Source organism: Gambusia affinis, linkage group LG14 (genome assembly GCF_019740435.1).
Source record: "Gambusia affinis linkage group LG14, SWU_Gaff_1.0, whole genome shotgun sequence".
NCBI classification, from domain to species: domain Eukaryota; kingdom Metazoa; phylum Chordata; class Actinopteri; order Cyprinodontiformes; family Poeciliidae; genus Gambusia; species Gambusia affinis.
Genome location: NC_057881.1, coordinates 9,413,005 through 9,436,551, shown reverse-complemented (window position 1 = coordinate 9,436,551; position 23,547 = coordinate 9,413,005). Strand labels below are relative to the sequence as shown.

At 41.7% G+C, this 23,547-nt stretch overlaps 1 protein-coding gene across 3 annotated transcripts in view; it reads right to left on the bottom strand.

The window, feature by feature from the left end:
* ash1l (ash1 (absent, small, or homeotic)-like (Drosophila)) overlaps window positions 1-23,547 on the bottom strand; it is a 35,811-nt gene that overhangs the window by 11,506 nt on the left and 758 nt on the right. For 2 of the 3 annotated variants that reach the window (XM_044137958.1, XM_044137956.1), the window contains exons 2-12: window positions 23,065-23,197; window positions 16,174-16,952; window positions 9,842-14,192; window positions 5,207-5,873; window positions 4,949-5,116; window positions 4,747-4,841; window positions 4,437-4,510; window positions 4,293-4,338; window positions 3,840-3,948; window positions 3,523-3,729; window positions 3,283-3,423 (exon numbers count right to left, since the gene is read on the bottom strand). In XM_044137958.1, coding sequence (XP_043993893.1) covers window positions 3,283-3,423; window positions 3,523-3,729; window positions 3,840-3,948; window positions 4,293-4,338; window positions 4,437-4,510; window positions 4,747-4,841; window positions 4,949-5,116; window positions 5,207-5,873; window positions 9,842-14,192; window positions 16,174-16,773 — 6,458 coding nt within the window. In that variant the 5' untranslated portion in view covers window positions 16,774-16,952; window positions 23,065-23,197. The remainder of the gene's footprint in view (window positions 1-3,282; window positions 3,424-3,522; window positions 3,730-3,839; window positions 3,949-4,292; window positions 4,339-4,436; window positions 4,511-4,746; window positions 4,842-4,948; window positions 5,117-5,206; window positions 5,874-9,841; window positions 14,193-16,173; window positions 16,953-23,064; window positions 23,198-23,547) is intronic. The other variant, XM_044137957.1, reaches the window with a different exon arrangement.

Below are 23,547 nucleotides of genomic sequence, written 5' to 3'. Positions count from 1 at the left end.
AGCACAGATGGTTCTATTTGGAGCTTAATAAAAATAATAAAATAAAGATTTTTATTTTTTGCATAATATAGACCACTTAAAACTAAAAAAACAAAAGTATATGGTCAACATCTGAATTGACAGATCAGACCTCCAAGAAAAAAAAGAAATGGCATCAGCTGGGAAAGCCAGCCTGATCAGAGCATCTGTAACTAACATTTTTAATTTAAAGCTTCTGTAATTAATGCTGCTGCCAAATGCAGAATGCTGCTTTAAAACCAGCACTGTTACTTGATAAAAATGGCAATCAAAGCAAAAGTACAACATATGAACATTTTAAAGCAATAATTTCCGGCTATTATAATCTTTTTTAGAGGTTATATTGTGCTGTGAAGGATGAACATCAAAGTCTACCAAAGATTGATGGAAAACAAATTTAGATATCCTCATTCCAGGAGTCTAGGTTTTAATAAAAAGGTCATACTGAAAGCTAGACTGAGACTGAAGGGTCTTTATATTTTCACTCCTGTTTTTCTCCTGTCCAAACGAAAGCTGTGTCCCAGCTTTACTATTCCTTAAAGAACAAAGCCCATTATTCTGTTTGCCAGGCGCTTAATAATTTATTCCTTCAACAGGCGGAAAAAGCTGCTTCAGCACATTGTCTTCAAGCACCAAAGCTGTATCTAAGGCCTGGTTGCTTACAATTTCTCTTCTGTGACAAGATGAACGACTTGTCTGGCTTTGTGCTGAACGTCCTCCAACCTTGAAGAGGATTTTAATTTCAGCTCCACATTTCGTCCACACAGGCCGGCGTCCTACGCGCCGGCATCGCGGTTTGAGGGCAAAGACCAAATCCTCCGAGGGCAAAAAGGGTGATGACAAATGTTTCAGATGGTTTCACTTGTAGAGAATCTGGCGCTGTTCAAACAAGCCTCTGACATGCAACATGAAGAGGCTCTTGGAGGAGCGGTGAACTGTTTCGACAGGGAGAAAGCGACCTTAAACTGTTTATGTGGCCGCGTAGAGTCGAGAAGCAAGGTGACCTCATCAGATTACCGCCGCAAACAAAATTACAGGCCTGCGGCTTGGAGGTAGAGCCTTCTCATTTCCAAAGAGGCACACCTGCGAGACGCGCTTTTAGTTACCGTATTTTCACGACCATAAGGCGCACATAAAAGTCTTAGATTTTCTTCAAAATGTGAGGTGCGCTCTATAGTGCAGTGCGCCCTGTGTGTGTTGTAAGGCGGACGTATTAGAGAACACCATGAGAACGTTAAAGGGTGAAGTGGGCGTGGATTGTGTATAAAAGAACGGGTATGTGCGTTATGCAGAACATTGTTGTTTTAACAACCCCTAAAAATGGCGAAGAGACACCATATGAAGCTCAGCTTAAACTGAAGGCCATCAGCTACGCAGAGGAACATGGGAATCGTGCAGCCGCAAGAGAATTTAAGATTAATGAATCTATGGTTCGCAAGTGAAGGAAGCTGAAAAACGAGCTCCGACAGGTCAAGAAGACGCAGCTGAGTTTCCGCGGACATAAGGCGAGGTGGCCCGAGTTGGAGGAAAGACTGGAGCAGTGGATCATCGAGCAAAGAACGAGTGGGAGAAGCGTTTCGACGGTCACCATTCGACTAAAAGCAGTATCGCTGGCAGAAGAAATGAAAATCGAACATTTCCAAGGAAGTCCGTCTTGGTGCTTTCGTTTCATGAAACGGTGCCATTTTTCCATCCGGACCAGGACTACGGTAGCGCAGCAACTTCCAGCGGATTGCTGGCCGCCTTCTGCAGCAAACACATCGCCGACAAACACATCCAGCCCAGCCACATCACTAACATGGTGCCGCTCACTTTCGACATCCCGGTGAGTCACACGGTGGAGAAGAAGGGACCGCCACGGTAGGGATACGCTGTGGCACGAAAAGTCTTCGTTTACTGTTGTTGCTTAGCCACATGCTAATGGACAGAAACTGCCGCCTATGGTGATTTACAGAGGATGAGGACTTCGAGGGGTTTGACTGATGACATTACCGGTAAAACATTGATGATTGATGTTAGTACTTTGTAATTAATACTTAAATAAAGCACAACCAAAATCAGTTTTGCTTCCACTCTATTTTTAAATACACACTTGTATGCTTGTGTGTGTGTTGTTGATGTAAAACCCGCGCCCTATAACACAGTGCGCCTTATGTGTGTGTTAAATACAGTAATGGCACACAAAACTGAGACTGCGCCTTTTAGTACGGTGCGCTCTATGGTCGTGAAAATACGGTATCTAAACTAGATCAACCTTTCCATGTTTACACTCTAGCAACTTATTGACGTTTTAGGTTTTTTTAAGAAAAATTGTATAGGCAAACACTGACGGAAAAAGCCGTAGAAAAGCAGCTGTGAAGGGACAATAAAAACCTTAAGGTTGTTCATCTGCATGTGTCAAAATCCAGATGTTTCCCAGACATAAACTCACTTTTGATCCATTTCATAAAACATTTCCGCCACAGCCCTGCAAAGATGCATCTGCCTCTGAGCTCTTAATGTCATTTAAGTGATGACATCATTAAAATGCAGAGATCTGACTTTAAGAAAGTGAAAGTGCAGCTATACATCAGCACTACTGCTCTTTTCAAAATAACAAATGATGGATGAACTCCATGTAGGAATCTTGTTGTTGAATGCTTCAAACCTAAATTATTCCATATCTCTCACCTATTGGCTCTTTTTATCTGAAATTGTTTTGGAGATTTCTTAAAGGGGTGGTATTATGTATTTTCTAGGCACATAGCGCCATTTTATAGAATAATAAAGTATCTATGTTACCTTCAAAAATAGTAAAATCAAATCTTGTGTAAGAATCTCACCAATACCACCAATTTCTGCTATTTTCTCCTTAGTCAGTTTGCTTCCTAAAGAATGTAGAAACCTGCACATCTGTCCTAAATTGCCTGAAATAAAGTAGCTTTTAGCTAAACGGGCAATTTCCAATCTAATTACTGACGGATGTGAGCACTTAGAAAACCAAATGCAGTACTGTAAAGCTGTAACAACTTCCAGCTTCTCTCATGCATCTTTCTTGATCTCCACGACTTAATATTCTTTGTAATTTAATTCGACTGGCCATCTAGAGCAGCTTAACCGAATTGGAATATTTAAGATGCACAGAAGTACTGGAAGCAGGATTAACCAGATTTGGGTGAACAACCAGTTCCCAACACCTTGCAGCAGAAGCTCATCCAGAAAAGTCTTGGATTAATTTATTTCAGGATAGCAGAGAAGGGCTTTGAGAGTTATCATAACACCCACCACTTCTGCATCTCACAGTTGGGTTCACAGCTGTGGTTTATGAAGCGTGCCTCATTGCCCATATGGAAGCTGTCAATCACCATCCCGCTGTCAAGGTTCAAACAGTAGTGGCCGTTGTGGTATTGCTCCATCATTCGGTTCCTAAAACGCACCAGACATGAAGCGGAATAGTTTCAAACACAGGACTTGTGTCGCCTTTAAACTAAAAGAAGCCGACAGAAAATGGTCCGCCAGTCTCACCTGAACTCCTGCTCACTGACCACTTCCCCCAGGTATTCGATGATGAACTGACCGGCTCGGAGAGACTCTTTAGTGCGGATTCCCCAACCTTTTCCCTCGGCGCGGAAACGCTCCAGACACTGGACCCACTCGTGTCTCTGGATGTGCTGGTTGTCACACTGATCGCCGCAAGGACAGGCACTGGGGGAGCACTCTGCAAAGCTCATCCTGGAAAAATCAGAATTAGATTTTTAATTAGCGGCATGTTGCGTATTATTTTGGAATTCTGTTCATAGACCAATTATTACTCAACAAGCTTCGTCGTTAAGTTTCTGTACCTATTCAAGCAATCATCCAGGCATCCTTTTTCTGTTGAAGTCTCCGGAGCTCTGCAGTTGCAAGTAGTCATTTCGTACCCATAGAGAGGCTTCACATCTACATACACATCTGTGACACATAAACATGATAGTTACAGGTCTTAATGGTACCCACACATTTTTCATGTCCCAATTCAAAGGTTTTCCAGCATTGATTATTTACTGTTTACTCTTTCTTTGGTGTTTGTTTGTCAGAAATTTACATCAGAGAGAGAGCGTTAATTGGAGATAGAGAAAAAGACAGAACTGTGAATAAGTCTTTTTTACACGTACTTACGACCTGAAAATCATTTTAGATTCTGCACTTTTCTAAACTTTTCCAAATTTTTGTAGTAACTTCTACAAAACCACTTATTTGTCATTGGCAAACATTAACAGTGGCCTAGTCAAAGAAACAAATGCAAAATTACTCACTTGATCTGATCTTTTTGTAAAGAGGAACATCGGGTCTCTTGTAAAGCTAAAAGAAACAAACAAAAAAAACACAAAATTTTTTATTAAAATGGTATATAAAAACAAAAAAACTTTAAAAACTTTCTGCTTAACAAGATTGATCACCTGATCATGTTTCCATAACCATAGGATGTCGAAAGGCAACTGGAAATCAATCCTCTTTTGTCTCAGGTACTTCCCTGTAAAACAAAAACAAAAGCATGGAAATTATAGCAAAAGATTTGTTAAATATCACCGTGTAGCTTTTATCTCCGTTCAAGTAAGAAAAATGTTTTATTTAAAAAAAACAACAATGAAATGCATTTTCTGCATTGTAAACTTCCTTATTAAGATTTATAACAATAAATACATGTTGATGGAATCAACATGAAGAAAAGGTTTCACCTAAATGTCAAAACAGAATATCTTAACTTACCAACATGTATTGGAGCAGGAAACAATCCATATTCATGCTCTCCAGGTATGTATTCCAGCTTCTCCTTTTTTAGCTGCAAAAGCTGACTGCGAGGGCTTTAAAAAAAACAATTATATAATATAAAAGCAGCTTTAAAGTGTAGAAAACCATATCAGCATCATGAAGAAAAAAGAACATTGAGTAAGTTTTCTTTGGGACTCACTCCTCAGTCTTGTACACATCAGAGTACAGTCCTGCTTTCTGGAACTTCTTCTTTGGAAGTCGGGCCGCTTTCTTCTCTCGCTGGCTGCTGATGGGTGCAGCCTGCTCCTTGGAGACGGCGCCTGAGAGTTCTGTGGAGCACTGACCATCTGGCTTGCTTTCTGTGGAACTACAGATAGAACCAGAAGTTAGGGAACAACAAAATGTAAATATATTGTTTTAAAAACCCTGGTAGCTAAAACTTTAAGGCGTGGCATACCCCTGAATATACTGATGTTCCTCCTCTGCAGGCCAGCTTCGTCCTGTCCCGGTTCTGGATCTTTGCGGCAGGTTCGTCTGGCTCTCCTCTCTGTCAGGCGGTTGCTCCTCGACTTCCTCTGCCTCCGGGTCTTCTTCAGCTTGCTCTTCCTCTTCTTCATCCCCCTCGGCCTCCACATGTGCCCTCTTCTGACCTTTTCTATGCTGTCCCTGGACCACGGACTCAATAGCATCTGTAACAGTATCCTCCTCCCATCCTCTCTGACCGGCTAGCCGCTCCACCCCACTGTCCCTATGCACAGTCTGAGTTAACTCCACCTCAGGGGGCGGGGAAGGGGGAGGGGAGGGCAGCGGGTATTTCCTAGGGCGGCCCGGGCCCCTCTTCTTCACCACGTTGTTACCTGTTCGAGCCTGTCTCTGCAGCTTTTTGGCACGCAGGATTTTGTTGACATGATGCAGGCTGTGCTTGGACGTCTGAACCCGATGGGAGCGGTGGGAAAGGGAGGCGTCCAGGCAGAAGTCCTGGGAGGGAGACAGGCAGGAAGAACCCGGAGAGACGTGGGAGTGAAACAGAGAGGACGGGTGGTGGAGCTGCTGCCGGCTGTGCAGAGATCCTTCAGGTCCGTCGGAAGTCGCCAAAGCAATACCTCTGGACTGAACTGATGCCCCTGGGAAAAGAAACACAGAAACCCACCAAAATCAAATCAATATTTGATATGTATGACTAAATATCAAAGAAAAACACATTTTTAAAAGCAAATCCCATAAGAATAAACAAAACATTATTAATACGATGATAAAAAAAGTTTTACAATACAAAGTAAACTACTGTTCACACAATTCCTTTTTCTATCTTGACTTCACCTGTCATGCTTCTTTTTTTTATTCTTTAAAAGGGCAAGAACTGCTTCATTTTTATACTTTTTTAACCTACTTTAATAAAGAGTTTATCCGTTTTCCTTCATGCCATTCTAATGTTTTAACGTCCTTCTGCAGAGATGCAAGAGACACTGCCTGAAGAAAACTGAGCATTGAATAACGAAGTGCAGACCCTTCCCCCACCTTCTGTTGTGCAATGCAGTGTAGTGTACACACAAACTGGACTGACTGGAAATATTTTGGTGACAAAAAAATAAAATAGGCCAAGCAGAGGTGGGAGGTCTCATGCCACCCCCTGATGAGATGCCGCCCCGAAACTGCCCCTCCTGTTAAAACTGCATATTAAATGCTCAACTGAATAATCAGCTAATAACTTTCTATATCTGTGTTGCTCTAAATAGAGAAAACATAAGCAGAACAGAGCAGCAGTAGGAATAATTGTTTTTCTCATTTTAATTATTTTAATAACAGCAGTGCTTTGAATATTTACATAAACACCATAAAATACCACAGTTTTTACTTGGGATGATACAGTGAGAATATAATTTTACCTCTTTATTTTTAATTAAACAAAATGATGATTGACAGTAAGCTACATCTTACTAAAAAAATATTTGAAAATGATTACTCTCCTGTGTTCCCCCCCCCCGTTTTCGGGATTTGCCTAAATCCCGAAAACGCATGGGTGAAGGGGTGAAAGTTCAGCACATATCTGTTGCCATGACAGCCAGCTGGGTACAATCCAGGAGGAATGCTCAGAACTGCTCAATGTTGGACTTGCTCTAAGTTTGATCCTCTGTACAAGTTTGGGAGCTGCTGGTGCAATTATCTTAAGACATACAGAAAAAAAATCAGATTTTTTCCAGGACTTTTTTTTTTTTTTGCCATATTTGCTCATCTCTAGATCTTTCTAACTTAGTTTTTTCCAGTCCAAGTTAAACAAAATTCTGTAAGAAACTCAGTGTTTCAATTCTGCATTGCACCAATGTTAGATTAAATTAATCTATTTGTTCTAGTGGGAACAGATTTTCATGCGCTGAAAGTAAAATTAAACCCCTTATGGTGGTTACTGGGAGAAATATTTGCCCATATTCAAAATCATTGTATTTTAGATTGTAAGTGGTCTAATCTGCACCAAAATGATCTTGGATCCCAAAGGAACCAGAATTAAGACACAGAAGTGCTTTTTTAAAGCAACGCTGATATAAACATAAAACTTCATAGTACTATGCAGAAGTATGCATTGCCAATTTTGTCCACACCAGCCTTTTCCATTTCATTCTCCCCTCTTGGTATGTATTTATCTGTTCTGTCATTCCATGCTAATCTTGTGCTCTGGCCTCTTGGCCTCCTCTGCTGTCACCATGCCGTCTGTGACCGCCGGTTGACCCCCGAGTCCTACGCTCTAATCCAGGATTACTTGGCTTGTTTGGAACTGCCTCCACAGGGACCTTTTCATGTCCCATCTTACTCAGCAAACATGCATATAAACACAGGGCCACGCTCATTACTACGTTTTACCATTGCTCACACAGAGCATCACTTGATTAAGAGTAAGAGTGACTAAGCATTCAGAGGAGTCAACTTTGGGTGTAATGACATAATATTGGGTTCATCTTAAAAGATCAAATTTATGCAGCCAAAAGGCCTTTATTTTCATCACCTCAACAAAAAAATATTGCAAAGTTTCAATATCGCAAGATCTTGTTACACTCCTATAAGCAACATTAGCAACATTACTTCAATCCAGGTGCTGGGCAGATTTACAGACTCAGATTGCAGTCTTTTGAGAGAAACATCTGGGAAAAATATGTTAACAAAACACTTCCAACTACTTTAGTAAAAAAATGGTGCATCAGCTGACTAAAGAATCTCCTTCCAAATACATTTTGGAAGGAGATTTGTGATAAACCAATACAAATTAGTGCACAACTGTTCAGTGGAATAAGAATCTAAAAGTTATCGTGTAAATTTTTATTCAGCTCTCCGGAGTCAAACTTAAAAAAATAAATAAAAAATTGCAACCACAGCTGCAATCTTGTCTAGCAACGTCTTGACCAGCTTTCCACATCTGGACACTCAAAGTTTAGCCGTTTTCCTCCATGTAATCGCAGTCAAGCTGGATGGACAACATTGCTTTTAATAGTTGTTTTTTAAAGTCAGTCAACTGAATGTAGCTCTGGGCTTTGACTGGGCCATCCCAAGACATTAATAAACTTTTATTGTAGCCCTACCTAGTCTCAAGCCTATTGCACTAACATTTTGTCCCCCACATGGCAGTTGGATGCAGAGGATTTTATTCAAAGGTATCAAATTTAAAGCAGCATAAAGTACCTGGCACTTAGTAAAACTGTTTAAAAACAAGGTATCCTTTTTCCTTCCACTTCAGTAATTTAATACTTTGTTTGTCAACCTCATAAAATTTAGATAAATTGAGGGTCATGTGACAAAAAAGTGAACAATTCAAGAAGAATTAAGATAAAGCTGTTAAAAGTAAACACATATTGTAAGTTACCAAATCAAATGCTCAGAATCTACAGAAGATATACACACTTTTTAATCAACTTAAGCTGCCTTTTGGATCTTATTTAAATTTTTCGATGGTAGACAGTTGTGAGGACTACACATGCAGAACTTATATTTTAGAAGTTTTGATTGTTGTAGCCACAACTGAAGCATGTAGGGCTCCAGCAGCAACCACAGAACAACCTCCCACACACAATAAAGGTTTCATGATGCACACGTTCACCCATGTGTGGAGATCAAACAAGAAATTAGGCCCCACCTGCTGAGCCATGTGGCAGTGCATGAAAATCAAAAAAAAAAAAAAAAAAGGCTGAATGAACAAGCTTGACGTTCATACAAAATTTGGGGTTTCTTATACATTTTACACTTTAAAGTCAGGCTTTATTCACTGTGTGTTCCACAAAACAGAAAAAAACACAATCTGTCTTCTGAACTGACAGAAAATGCTTCATATTTAATTTTTTTTAAAAACTTTTTATAATTAAAGTTTGTTAAATAATTGTTTTTTTCCTAAATAGCAGATATTTAGCCCACAAACCTTTAACACTTTTAATCTCCTTTTATATTTTCCTAAAAATATTTCTACATTTTTATCAGTTTTACATGTACTCTCTGAATAATGGCAGTTAATAGATGCTCTACCTTCTCCCCCCACCTAACTCGTATATAAAATAATTGGGAAAAAACTGCAATTTAGGAAGCTTGTTGAATTTCAGCCACTTAGATGAAATGCAACTTGACACACTACTGTTGGACAATCCAGTTCTTTGGAGTTGCAGTATGTTTGGTATATTAAAATAGGCAGGTATTAGAGTTTTTGGAGAGAGAGTGAATTAATCCACTGTATTCTTTTCACCATTTCCCCCAATAAAATTCCTACGTTACTGACATTTAGGACATTAGACAACATACAAATTGGTGGGCAATGGTTTTCCTTTTATATTACCACCTTTAAAACTGTGGGAATGTGTTTGGTTTCTTTGTAAAATAGAAAACTAAAATAAAAAGATGCCTTAAAGGCTTAAAATGAATGAACTCTTTTCATTCATTCATTCATTTCATTGAATTATAAATGTTATTAGTCATCATTCTTTGGAGACTAAGTGACCATAGACTGTAAAGAATATAATCATGAACAAATTAAACTCCTGAAAGGGGAAAAAAATTCCCTCTGACAAGATAACATGCATGTCATGTCAAGGATCTATTTGCAGAGTAAAACTGGACTCACCTAAATCTCTCCTTTCAGCCGATGTTGAACAGTCCTTTCTCATTGGACGATCCAAGTGAGAAAAGCTAGAGCTTTCTGTAACTATCTCACTCTTTCTGCTCTTTCCTCCCTTCAGCGAAGTCCGTGTCAGAGCTGAGGCAAACAGATTTGTCAGATTAGGAGAATCATGAGCTTCTATATCCTCTGTGGGAGTGAGAGGCTCCTCATCCTCGCTGTCTGAGCAGCCTGCAGGCTCTCCCGCTCGTCCATCTGAGAACGAGCCCTGGCCGACGGCCATCTGACTCCGTGAAGGCTTAGAGTAGTCTACTTCTGTGCTGCCCATTCGAAACCAGGATGCAACGCCATGATGGCCCTTTGAGCTGTTGTCCAGTGTTAGCCTAGATGGTCCTAGACAGGACATGGAGCTCTCTTTGCGTTTATATCTTTCTGCAGATGAAGATGAGGAGGAAGAGGGGGAGTTGGCAGAAGCTTGTTTACTCGTAGTGGTGCCTGAGGTATCCCTTCCAAACCTGCATCTTTGTAACGACTCGGCCATTCCCAGACCTCCAACTCGCTCTCCTTTGCTAGAGGCTCCTTTGTCAGAAAGACCTGCGCTGACCCGGCTCGCCGATCCGCTCCTTAGCAGTTCCTCCCGGTCTTCCTCAGAGCACCGCTCTCTGTGTTTGTGCCTATGTTTGTGTTTGTGATGCCAGTTGAAGGACAGCTCCGAGGACATGGGTGGGAACAGGACGGGGGGCCTCCCTCCGCCCAGGTACTCCTGCCTGAGCAGCTTATGCTTCTTCTTGTGGAACTTTGAGGGATTTAGGAGGAGATGAGAGGGGTGGTGATGGTGCATGTAGGATGTGGGTGGAGGGGGAGGGAAAGATGGTGAGTGGTGGGAGTGGTGAGAAGGAGCTGTGTGAGGCGACTGGTGGTGGGGGTGAGGATATAGGGCGTTTGCAGGAGGAAAGCCTCTGTAATAGCCCAACCCAAGGGGACCTGAAGAGTAGGGGACACCGTAGGAAGGGTGGTAGAAACCTCCACTGGAGAGAGGGAATCCAAGGCCGGGGACAAAAGGGACCTCAGACATGGATTCTCTTAACTTCGGAGGCCGTCCGCGTTTCTTCTTCATGTCTGGTTTACGGACGTAGTGCAAAGGGTCACAGGAGTAAGCAGGGTGAGAGTAAAACCTGCCAAAGTTAACCCTGAAGATTGTGGGAAGGAGGTCCCTGTGAACGTAATGATGAGGAGGGGGGCCACTAGGTCCCCCGATTCCACCAGCAGCTCTACTCCCCAGCCCTGGCATCCGACTCGTTCCTGCCACCATGCTGATCCCACTGCCAAGGCGATGCCCTGTGGAACGGTGCGATATCCGTATTTCACTCAGCATCACGACAATTTCGTCCAACTCGGCCAGAAAGTCGGGGTCAAGCCGTCGGGACCGCAGCTGCAAGTACTTCTTCTTTCGTTTCCTCTTCTGTCTCTTCATCTTGTCATAGCCCGGGCATCCGTGGTTGCGGCGTTTGCACTTGTGCTTGTGTTTTTCCTTGTGTCCCAACAACGTCGAAGTGGGAGCCGCCGGATGCGGCCTCCTGGGATCAGGTGAAGACCTCGTTCCATGGGGCGACGGAGATGGTGAGGGGTGCTCTATGAGCACGGCGGAGTGGCGGCGCCTGCCTCTGGAGTTTAAGCCCATTCCCGGGGCCATTGCTGAGCTCATTACACCGGGCATTAACAACCCACCACCCATTGCTGCTGGCAGAGTGATTCCGCCCAAGCCTGCTGTCCCTCCGGCTTTCTCTCCTCGGTCAGATGTGCTGTTGTTGTCTGTTCCTATGCCGCTGTCGCTGGGCACTGTCTCCTCACTGTGCGACTCACTGACTGGTGAAGGAGTGGCTTCCTTTAGCTCACTGAGAGGAGCAGGGGAGGTCGGGTGGAGTGGCCTGGGAGGAGAAAGCTTATGATAATGAAACTGCTGCCTGTAATGATGATGATGAGGGTACCCGCGGCAAGAAGACTTTTTCTGGGAAGCTACTGTGGACGACGTGGAGCCCAAGACTTTACTGGGGACTGAAAAAGTTGGGGGAGGGAAGGAAAATGAGCTGTGGTTATGATGGGAGCTAGAATAGTGGGAAAAGTGCACCGAGCTGGGTTCCACAAAGCTGGCATCACTGATGGGGCTGTGGCCGCCACTAGACTGCGACAGGGAGGGCGAGGGAAACACCTCAGAGGACAGTTGGTGCTGCTGGGACTGAGAGTGGTGATGTAGAGGAGAAGTGGTGTTCGGAGACAGGAAGGGTTCTGGTGACGAGGCAGTGAGACTGGATACAGATTTTGGTTTACGCCCTCTTCTCTTACCCATGTATATTGTTCCCTTTTTGCTAACGTTAATTTGCGGTCCTAATTTTCCCCCAAAAGAAGCAGCCAGGGAGGACAAGGACTGAGTAGTAGCTTCTGTAGAGTTAACCATTCCGACAGTGCTGTTTTTAGGAGTTTCCTCTGTTCTTGGACCCAACAAGATTTGATTCAGAATACGCTTCCGCTTCACGCTTTTCATCTTATTGATTTTGCCGATAATTGTTTTCATTATGAGCTGTCCATTTCCTTTGCTACAGAACCGCTTGTCTCCCATGTCTCCTGCCTCAGGAGCCAACGTGGGAGGCTGACCCTCTTGGGGTAAAGTCGGAGGGAGGCGTTTGGGACGACCACGTTTTCTAGGTATAGGCTTGGGAGGGTTTAGGTCTACCTCCGGGTGAAGAACAGGCGGGTCCTGCTCTTCTTTGGACTTCAGCAGAGATGAAAAGACCTTGGAAGAGCCCAGCTTATAAGAGGGGTTCCCCGGAGCTGGAGCATCGAGTCTTGGCATTTTAAACTTTGGCCGCCCCCTTTTCTTAGGTTGGGGTGGAAACAGCTGCGACATTGAACTGTGTGGCACGGGGTTTGGTTTGACCTTATTCGGGTTTGGTGGTCTTCCTACTGGTCTTTTAACTGGTGGAGATAGCGTTTCTAAACTTGAAGGCATAGACATGCTGGTTTTGTTCTCATTGAAGAGACTGTCCTGACTTGCTAGAAGAGTGTGTGGCTTGTTCATAACCCAGCGAGGTTTTCTTCCCCTGCGTTTCTTCAGGGGTTTACTATCCTGCTCATCTGGCGAGTCCAGGGATGAATCGGGTGAATCATCTCTATGGGGCATTGGTGAGCTTTCTTCGTCTTCTGGCTCAGATGCTGAAGGCATTCTTTGTCTAATGGGTTCAGGAGGACTGGCGGTTCGCCTCGGTTGGCTACTATCCCTGTTAGGACTGCGTTTTTTGGGACTGGAGCTTCTCCCCCTCTCCACATGCAATGATTGATTACTTCCCACTTTATCTTTTCCCTCTGGTTTTCCTATTCCTGCTGTAGGAGGGCACTTGTTTAGGTCTCTGGGGTTGTCGCTGCCCTGCTCCCTCTCACCTGCCCTACTTTCCTCTGCCAGGGCCAGCGACTCCTGTGCGTGGTGTCCTTGTGAGGGAGCAGGGGAGCCCAGGTGACTTACTGCAGTCACTGTCCTCTGTTCAGCTGAGCTGGAGGAGGAAGATGAAGAAACTGGGCAAGATGGAGAAGATGGCAAGCTGTGAGTGCCACGTGACAGTGACTTGGATAGACCACTAGAGCTGTTGCTGCCATCGTAGTTAGCATCCTTAGATAAGACTGTGGGGCGGCTGTGAGTGAATGCAGGGCTGCTACTTCGACTTCTGCTGTGGCCTATAGCAATACTGTTGTTGATGTTGGTAACAATAGCTTTCCCATCTGAGTCCTCCTTCCTCAGCTGCGTAAGGGTGGGTAAATTTTCTGGGATGCCATCTCTGTTCCTGGAGCCATAAGGCCGACCAGGAGGTCTGGACACCGGCGGTGGAGGCGAAAGGTGCATTAGTCTTGAATATGTGTTCCTATTGGCCATTGCCCTGTCTCGCTGCTTGGCTGTCGGAGCCATAAAGCCTGAGCTTGGAAGAGGAGGATTTGGATCTGTTTTTGTGGGTTTAGTTGGCTTAGGAGTCTTTGACGGTGGGCAGGTTGCTATGAGCTGGGCTAATTTCTCAGTGACAGTGGGTGGTCCACAACTCTGGACACCCTTGTCCTTGTCTCTCTGACTTTCCATGCTGTAAGTGTAATGAGGAGGTTTGACGACTTCAAAGGTCGGCTCTTTTGATGCAGTTGGAGGCGAAGAAGGTGAAGATGTCCTTGAGTTGGTTTGTGGAGTCGGTGTTTTCTTCCCAGAGGAATGAGTTTTATTGTCTGGCAGCGGTCGGTGAAGGTTGAGGGGTCTTTCTGATGTGATAGTGACTGACTTTGTATCCGACTTTGAATCGGCCTTGCAGTCTACCTTTGATGGACCCTGCATGAAAGATAATATACATGTAAGTGATGGCAACAGGCACAAAGTAGCATGTAAATGCTGAACCTGGAAAGAAAAAGATGCATGTTTTTCTGGCAGTTTTTGCAAATAAAAATCTGGAAAGTTTGGTGTGCATTTATATTTAGGAACCTGAGTCATTATTTTAAGGAAGAGGATTTTACTGAAATTACAGCTGCGAGTGTTTAATCTCTTTCAGTTTCTAAATGCTGTAATTATCTTTATCCAGCTGTTCTTTCCAAATAGAACCAGCTCAGTCACATGGTATGGCAAGTGGTTTTCTTTTTTCAAAAGTTAATTTCCAAGTTTTACCACAGTTTCCAAATTGTAAGAAAGGCCTGAACTTTGACTGGGCCACTCAAAGATATATGTTTTTCGAGCTAAGCCATTCCTTTGTAGTCTTGATTGTACAAAGCTGGAAGGAGAATGTCAGTCCCAGTCTAGGATTGCAAAATATTAAACATTCTTGCAAAGGCAATAATAATGACAAACACAGCATATATGCAAAATATGAATATTTTATTCTTTCTTCTCTTCCTGATTTCCTCTCTTTTCCTACACTCTGTGACATTTAGTATTTTGGACAATGTCTTTGTGTCCCCTGTGAGTGATAAATCGATTTTAATCAAAATTTTTGTTTTTAAAGATTATATTTTTGGAAGATCTTAATATTTTTCACCACTGCACTCCTTGGGCATCCATAGCAATCTTAACCCATCGAAGAACTACCATCTTGTTTGTCAAGCGTGTTTTACAGCTTCTATTCATTTCAACTTTGAATTCAGGTCAACTCACAGAAGGAATTATTCAAATAAAAGTAATTCTTTAAAGATTGTAATTTTTTAAGGAAAAAAACTGAAGACCAAACTGACTACCATTGGAACTAAATTGGTAAAAGGATAAAATTATATATTTTATCCTTTTAAACTAATCTTAACAAACATTAGTTCATGAATTTTATTTTCAGTGACCAAATTTTCAAACCACTTCTGCTACACATGTTTGGTCATGAAAGTAGGGAGGAGCTACAGAGTGAGGTCAGATTGGGGACAGTAAGGGAGAGGTATTGAGAGGGGTCATGTGGGAATTGGGGGGTTGGAAAGCGGCAGTGGAAGGGACAGAGACGAGTTCGAACAGACGGACGAAGATTGGAGGAGTGACATGATGAATAGAGGCAGACCAAGGCGAACACAATGAAATCTAAAGAGCAATTTAAGTCATTCTCTTTGTTCGTGCAATACAACAGTAATTTCTAAGTCAGCTTCATCTTTCCGCTCCAAAAAAATATTTCACGGAAGATAAATAAGCACAACTTTGAGCACAATTTAGTGGAAATGTCCTGATTAAAATGATCCATGACTAAAGTGAACTCGCGATACTTGGTATCAGTTTCCTGTCTGTGATTCTGTCAGGGGCACTTCTAGTGAGGCGGACAGCTGAAGAAATGTTTTTGTATTTTTATTACATTCTATTTTAGTGTGCACAGATTGAAAAATTATTATTAGCGGTGTAAATTATTTTTGATGATCTAGCAAATCTGTATTTTTTCTAAAAATCTAACTGTATTTAGCCTTTACAATGAGATTTATGTTAAAATAAGGACGTTAGAGGCTGCTGCATCCTTATGTGCCTAGCAAGTTGAGTGCAGCTGAAACACTAGTCACTAAAAATTATGAAGTTCAAGTTTATAAAGCAGGACAACAACTTTTTTTGTAAGTTCTGGCCACAAACATTCATCTTGAGCAAGAATATAAGACAGACTGAAGTCCAGAACATGCATGGTGAATAAATATAATATTGATTAAATACTGTGTTATTTTTCAATACTGTGAAGTTACTGTGTTTTCAAACACATACAAAGCATTGAAGCAATTCACTTTAATGCAACATTAACACAACAATTTAGATCAAACTGTGTGTATTTGAACTTAAAACACAAAGTTTGAAGCTTGTCTACTCTTACCTTTTTAGCTGGTGACCTCCCGCCATTTACTTGGGAGGGCGATGGAGTCTTTGTGATACCAGGAGGAGCAGCAGGAGAAGACGAAGTAATAGCTTTACCAGAGGGGGCTAGTGAAGATGATGTAGCTGGTGTTTTTTTCAAACTCGGACTCTTTTCCCTCTCCTTCATTTGGCTCTTTGAAGGGCTTTGGCTCTGACCACTAGCGCCATCGCTGACGGACACCACCCGGTTTCCACGGGCGCTGCTTCCTCCACGATTCGTGTGTCTCACGGTGGCCCTGAAGGCGGGTCGGCACACGTAGTTCTCCAAGCTCTTCGGGGGCTTCTTCATGCGTTTTGCCTGCAGCCCAATCTTAAGCTTGACGTTTCCCTCGGACAAGCTGCTCTCCGTGATGGAGAAATGGGACTGGTCTCCTCCGGGGTCTCCTGGTCCACCTGTGCCAGGAGGACCGGCGGCAGTTCCTTCTTTCTCCCTCTCTTGCTTCTTTTCATTCTCTTCTTCCTTTTTTCCACCTCCTCCCTCCTTCTCTCGCTCCGCTGAGAAAGCAGCAGAGAGAAGTGGGGGTGGTGTTGCAGTTTGCCCCTGAACCTTCTGATCCATCAGAACTTTAGGGGGTGTGGATGATAGTTGGGTATATAAGGTAGATTTATTTGATGGGAATGGGATAGGAATGAAGGGGGGGATAGGGGATGGGGATAACAGTGAGGGGGAAGGTCTCCTTCTTTTGAAGTGACTTCTCTCCCTTCTTGGCTGTCCAGCCCTCTTTCTCCGACCTTCAACTGTATAAATAGAGAGAAGTAAAATAGGAAAAAGAGGTCAAAAATGAATCCAACACACAACAACAGAAAAACTGTATGAAGGCCTTATTGCTAAACAGCAAACTGCATGAACTGTTATTTTTTGGGACATTTCTTTTATCCCTGACTGCAGAAATTTGAGTCAATCACATGATAATAGAAATCTACCCCAGAAAATACAACTGGTGTAGCACTTTTAGCTTTACAACAGGATCAGATAGCATTTATATTGTGTTTTATAGTGCTTACTTTCAAATACGCTGTTGAAATGATCTAATTTTAGGATGCTTTCACACCAACCCAGTTTAGTTCACTTTAATTGAACTCTAGCTCGTTTGCCTGGAAAGTCTGGCTCATTCGTGGAGGCGTGAATGCAAAATCGAACTCGGACGCACACCAACAAAACAAACTCTGGTCCAGTAGTACTTGGTGCAAGTGAGGGAGTGAACATGTTGCTCAAAGAGTTTGGTTTGTCTGACACAGTGAAGTGTTAAAGCAAATCACAGCAGTTGAAAATGCAGCGAATGTTGCAATTATGGTCCCCAATCAAACGGAGTCTACCAGACTATAAGGTGTGAAAACACCCTTAGTGGAAATATTACTTAAAGGAATAAAATGAAGAGCAGGGAGTACACAAATAAACTTTTAGGAATTTTAAATGCTAATGATAGAATATTTCACAGCAGGTTTGTGTATCTACTCTTTGGGACACACTGCACAGGCTTTAATTATTTACAATCTGTAACTTTTACATCTCTTTACAGGATTCATCTTGCAGGAATTCTAAGGGTATTTTCGCACCAGAATAGCGCATGGTTCTCAGTTTGATTGGAAAGAGAATGCCAACACTGCACTTTTGAAAGTGGGTCAAACCACCTTGAGAATGTCATGCAGCTAGGGGCACTCTCACAAGAAGCTGCCCAATATGAGCAGCAGGTGTGCAACAAAAAGATGGCATAGAGGGAGAGACTACGACTACAGAGAAAGATTTTAACAGATTTCACGTCACACATATGTTTTAAATCAAGAGATATCACTTCCTTTCTCTGGTTTTCTTGGCAGTTAGGTTGTATTCCTATGATAAGCAAACTGCACCAGGGTTTACTTGCGAGCAAACCGATGCTGCTTGCAAGTGGACCAGAGATCACTTATTTGGTCTCCAACAAAGTTTTCAGGCAAAAATGAAGTGAACAAACTTCAATTGACTAAAACTGAACCAAATAGCTCTGGTACGAAAACTCTTCAGCTCTGTTGCAGAGTGTTGGCACGGTGACATAACCAAAAGTAATTGATATAAAACACTGGGTTGTAATTATAGTAAGATCTCTCTCCCCTTACATACAAGTACTTGTCTGAGATAAATTTAATGTTTGGAATAGCTTCACCTTCCCAAGAAGTTTGAAGTGATTTTGTAAACTTTGACTTTTGTTGACTATTGCTAGCTTTTAAACAATAACTGCTATGAAAAACCAAATGCATTGTATGGCAGCAATTACTGGCTATATTAGTAATTGATTAGTTTATCGACTATTCTGACAATTAATTGGACACAAAACTCGACAATAAACAAATAATCATATTCATTATTTTGATTAATAATATAAACTTTAGTGAAACTGAACCAGGTGAGGCTACTTGGGTAAATCATTTCACAGAAACAATTTTTTTTATCTTAAATGCAAAATGTTTTTGTACAGTTTTTGCTTAATTACTGATCTAAATTTAAAATTCCAATTCCAAAAATGCTTTATTTATCCCAAAGGGAAATTAAATTGAATTAATAACTAATGTTAATTAAAATTTTTCAAAGAGTTATTGTAGATAGTCTTGGCTGTTTGCATATGTTGAATAAGTTGTTGTTTTTAGAGGATGGCCTTTTCTTGAGTCTGTATACCCCAGTGAATGATTAATCGACTACAAAATTTTAAGAACCAATTCATCACGATTAATTGTTTCAGTCCTACCGTACTGGTCTGATTTCAATGTTTATGAACTCATGTACTCTAAAATCGCTGTAACAAATATTGCTGATGAAATCTAACAAATTACGAGGACATAAGGAGCTTCTAGTTTTAAAATGCTTCCAAAGCAGCAGTTCTTGGCTCTCACAGCACCAACAGTTGTAATCTACACCCAAAACGCACCTTGTGAGTAACGTAGAACAGATGCAGAAAACCATTTCTAATCATCTTTTTACTTCGAGCGTGCCCCTCATTCAGTCTAGGTGGCTTTTTATGGTGTGCCCTGTTCACAGCCTAGAATAATGTGTGACCCACTTGCACATAAGAAATCCAACATCAGGCTCCAGCTCCTTTGCCGTTTTTCACCTATACAAATCCCAAGAGGCCCAGAGCCAACTGTCTCCAGTAGTGTCACATCTTGACACACGTTGCAAAAAAAAACAAAGCAACAAAAAGATGCATAACGACAAGCTCTAACACTTGGTGAACCGCGTTAGCCCAGCAACAACAAGCAGAATGCTTGTTAATTGCACTCCATAGAGGGCAGCCCAATTCAAAGAAGTTGTCTACGGCTCCCTGCAGGCACTGAGTGATTTAGGCAGATTCGCCCCCAAGCAGGTGCTTTCTCTTTGTGAAGTCATTTGGAGGCAATTCAGAACTGTGACCTCAGCACATTGGGTCCTTTGGGACTAGACAGACGATCCGGCAGCCTTTCCCAGCCTCTCTCCTCTCACAGCCGCAACTGAGAGTGAGCGATTAGGCATCGATGTGCCAGCAGTTTTCATGCGCCCTACATTAGAGCAGGGCAGTAAAAAGGCCACTTTAATGGAGCCTCAGGAAAGTCAAATGAGACGACCCATCAGTTAAGCATCAAATATGGAAAAACGAGGGGGGGAAAAAAAAAAAGGAATCAGTCGTACGTCTAGCCTTTAACAATGTTTGTTTTGGATTATGACTCAAAAAAACAGAAGTTGATATGTTTTCAGTTGAACCACAAAGCAAATGAAGCGTAACTTTTAGATTCTATGAAGCCTGAAGATTTTTTGCAGCTTTCTTTTTGGTGTTTACTCCAATTTCAGCTTTTTGCTTCAAAACTTCACACTCCCCCCCTAGTTACACATACCACAGTCAACTCACACCTCCCTATTTCTTTAACACTCAATCAATCTGTTCACCCTTGTGGTGCTTTTTTTTTTAATGGCCCCTTTGTGTGATTTCGCAAACTTGGAAAACACTAGTCACAGCACACAAACTATACATGGTTTTGAAACGTTAATCAAAAACACATTTCCTCCCAATCACCCACTCGAACGAAGCTGTTGCTTGCATCCTCTTTAAACATGGAGACAAATACATTTCACATTCCTGCACACTAAAACATTTGCACCGATGAGAGAACTGCATCCAACGTCTGACTGAACTTCTTTCACTTCTTTTGGTGCCCCCACAAAGTAATGCATAATTATAAACTGAAGGGAAAATAATAAATAGATATGAATTTGTTTTTTCTTTTTACAAATAAAAATCTGAAAAGTGTGGTGTGCATTTACATTCAGTGGCCCCTTGTCCATTAGCCTGTATTTTGCTTCAGCCATCTTCCTGCAATCTTTGACCACTCTTAATAAAGCTGCTGAAGAAAATTCCCACAGAAAGATACTGCCATTACTAACTTTTATGGTGAAGATGAGGTGTTCAGACTTTTGTACGATATTAGTTTTTTGCTACACACTTAATAGATCTTTGAATTGGATGTTGTACTATTTTAAGCTAGCTTGAATAAAATATATCAGAGTACAATGGAATAGTTTATTGTCATTTTATAACAGCAAGCCTTGATGCAAATGCAACAAAATCACAAAGACTATGTGCTAGTTTTGTCCTAATATTAAATAACTGGTATATAGAAAAGCCTCAAAGGGGGCAATAATGTGCTGGTTTGTCAAAAACTACTCAGGAGAAAAAAGAACTAAATGTACAAGTTACTTTTCACCAGGAAATCAAAACAGTTTTTGTACGTTTGTTGTCCCTGAGAGATTAATCATATTGATAGGTTTTTAAAAACTAGCAGGTCTCACCTGGTTGTATTTCTGAAAAACAAACATTTCCTGTTTGTGATGTGACACTCTGTTTTCATTATGTGCTTTGTGTTTGGTGTCACCCTTTGAATGACAGTATTAGACTACAGAGTGGACTGGATATATAAATTAGGCCTCATTACCGGTAACTTTCTCCAGTAATTACTTTCTTCTTGCCTCTCTTCCTTAAATTTCAACTTTGCATGACAAACTTTCTTCCTGTTGACAAACTCTACAGCCTGAGCTGTGGAGTTTCACAGCTCCTCCAGAGTAACCATGAGCCTCTTCGCTGCTTCTCTGATAAAATGTCTCTCCATGTCAGTTTAGGTGGACGGCCATGTCTTGATAGGTTTACAAAACTAAGTCTCTGTCACAGAGAATGAGAAGCGTGAACCATGAGATTGTCAAATGGGATAGTTTTCAAACTTATCATAGATTTCTGGTGTGTTCCTATATCTTTACGATGCTGCTTGTCGACAATTGACTATTAAGGCTTTCACAGAACATCTGGATTTATACTGAGATTACATTGCACATAAATGTATTTTATTAACTAATAAGGCAATTTCAAAACACTTGTTTTCCAAGGATTTGCTCAAGGGCTTTAGAATAAAGGAAGTTGGACAGAAATAAACATCATACCTTCCAGATTTTTGCTGGTTTAAAAAATAAACATATTAATAAAAACCATAGTTTATCCCATAAAGTACACTACAGTTGAGGTTGTAAAAGGGGGAAAAAAGTAGAAAAGTTCCAAGGGTAAGAATACTTAAGGGCGCTTTATGTAAAAAGGCAACTTTAACGCCTAACTCAAAAATCAAGCGCTCAAATCCAAGTGAGTCAGTTCATTTCTCTCATCTTTCAACAGTTAAGACAAGTCAGTCATTGGTACTTTTGCTGTTAGTAATGCCACCAGAATGACCCTTTGTCTAATCTCAGATCAGTAATCCCCAACCCCTAAAGTCTGTCACTTTCAAGTTGAGCATGAAGGTACTTTAGCTTTTGCTCCGGACCACAAAACAGTCATTTCATTATGGGTTACTCTAGAGATTTGTGCAACGACAACGCCGCTGCTTTTAGGATATCAGTCAGCTTGTCAACTGTTTGCTTCGTCTTTTACAGCCGAGACTTAAAAGTGCAAAGAACAGTATGTAAAGTGAGAACAAATAATCTGAATAACAGGGGATTCATAATAAATATCAGACCCAACAACCGAATAAAACGACAGAGCATGGGGGAACGTAGTAAACAACTTCCCGCGCCCCCTCCCATTTCTTTCCTCTCACCCTCCCCGCCTTTCACTCTCCTCGCTTTTGCACACGTTGTTCATAACTGCTGATTTCCCTGTGGCCAGAGCAATAGTACCCAACCCACCCACTCACCAACCTCCACCCTCTACCACATCATTCACATGAGGGGCTGGCGTCTGCCCTGTCATTTCACCAGGGCTTTTTACTCCATCGGTATTTGCACAGACTGAGCCGCTCAGAGGGAGGAACCAGCCAAATTCCTTTGGTACTACCTTCGCTGTGCATCGCCTAACAATGGAGCAGGGCTATATAACCAGAACTGAGTGTGACCCTTACAGAAGCAGCTGTGATGTTTTAAACCCGAAGCTGCATTGTAGCAGGGTATAAATAAAACCCATCACAGATGACAGGTGTCAGTCAATGCTGAAGCATGCAGGCATGTTCTGCAGCAATGCTTTGCCTTGTGAAACAAGGGGCATATTTTATGTTTATTCGATTTATTAAGTACATTATGTAAAAAAAAAACTAAAAAACAAACATACATCGGTATTTAGTTTCCTGTACAATCAACACAGACCCTCCTGGGATTAGCTCTTCAGCAGCTACTGGCCGTTTAGTCATGCTAATATTTCTGAGGAAATCCATGTCCAGACAAATGAGATGTCGATTGAACTAAGATGAGAAATTACTTAGAATAGATTTAATCGTGCTTAGAAATTAACATGATGCAAACTGTGCCTCTGTTACACAGACAAAACAAGAGCAGGCAGCATTATGTTCAACTGATCGCATCTTTGAAAACACTCACCTTTGAAAATTTGTCCAGAAACGGCGTTCACATCATTTGGCTCTGTGTCCTGTCCTCATGTACGCATCAACGTGGCGGCCACATTTTATCATCATTATTATTATTATTATTATGACGATTAAGCTTCCAACTGCTGGAAATAGTAGAACCAAAAACACAATCAGATCTGGAATTGAGATTGCTGCTTACATATACAAATCTAAGCAAAGTGCCCGCAGCTATGAAAGATTTGAAAAATAAAAAGGCACAAAGAAATCCCCGTGGATAAACAAAAGTTCACGATTTTGTGCCAGGACCAGTTCAAAACATAAAGTTACGAAGGTGGATTTTGAGTGCCAACATGTAAAGCATCCTATCAAAAACGTGTTTAAATACTTTCGATTATAGCTGGCAGAAGATTAAAAATACACGGAGATGAATTGGTCAATTGGGGATTAATACAACTCCTACATTAATAAATGTGTCCGTTTATTATGGAACAAA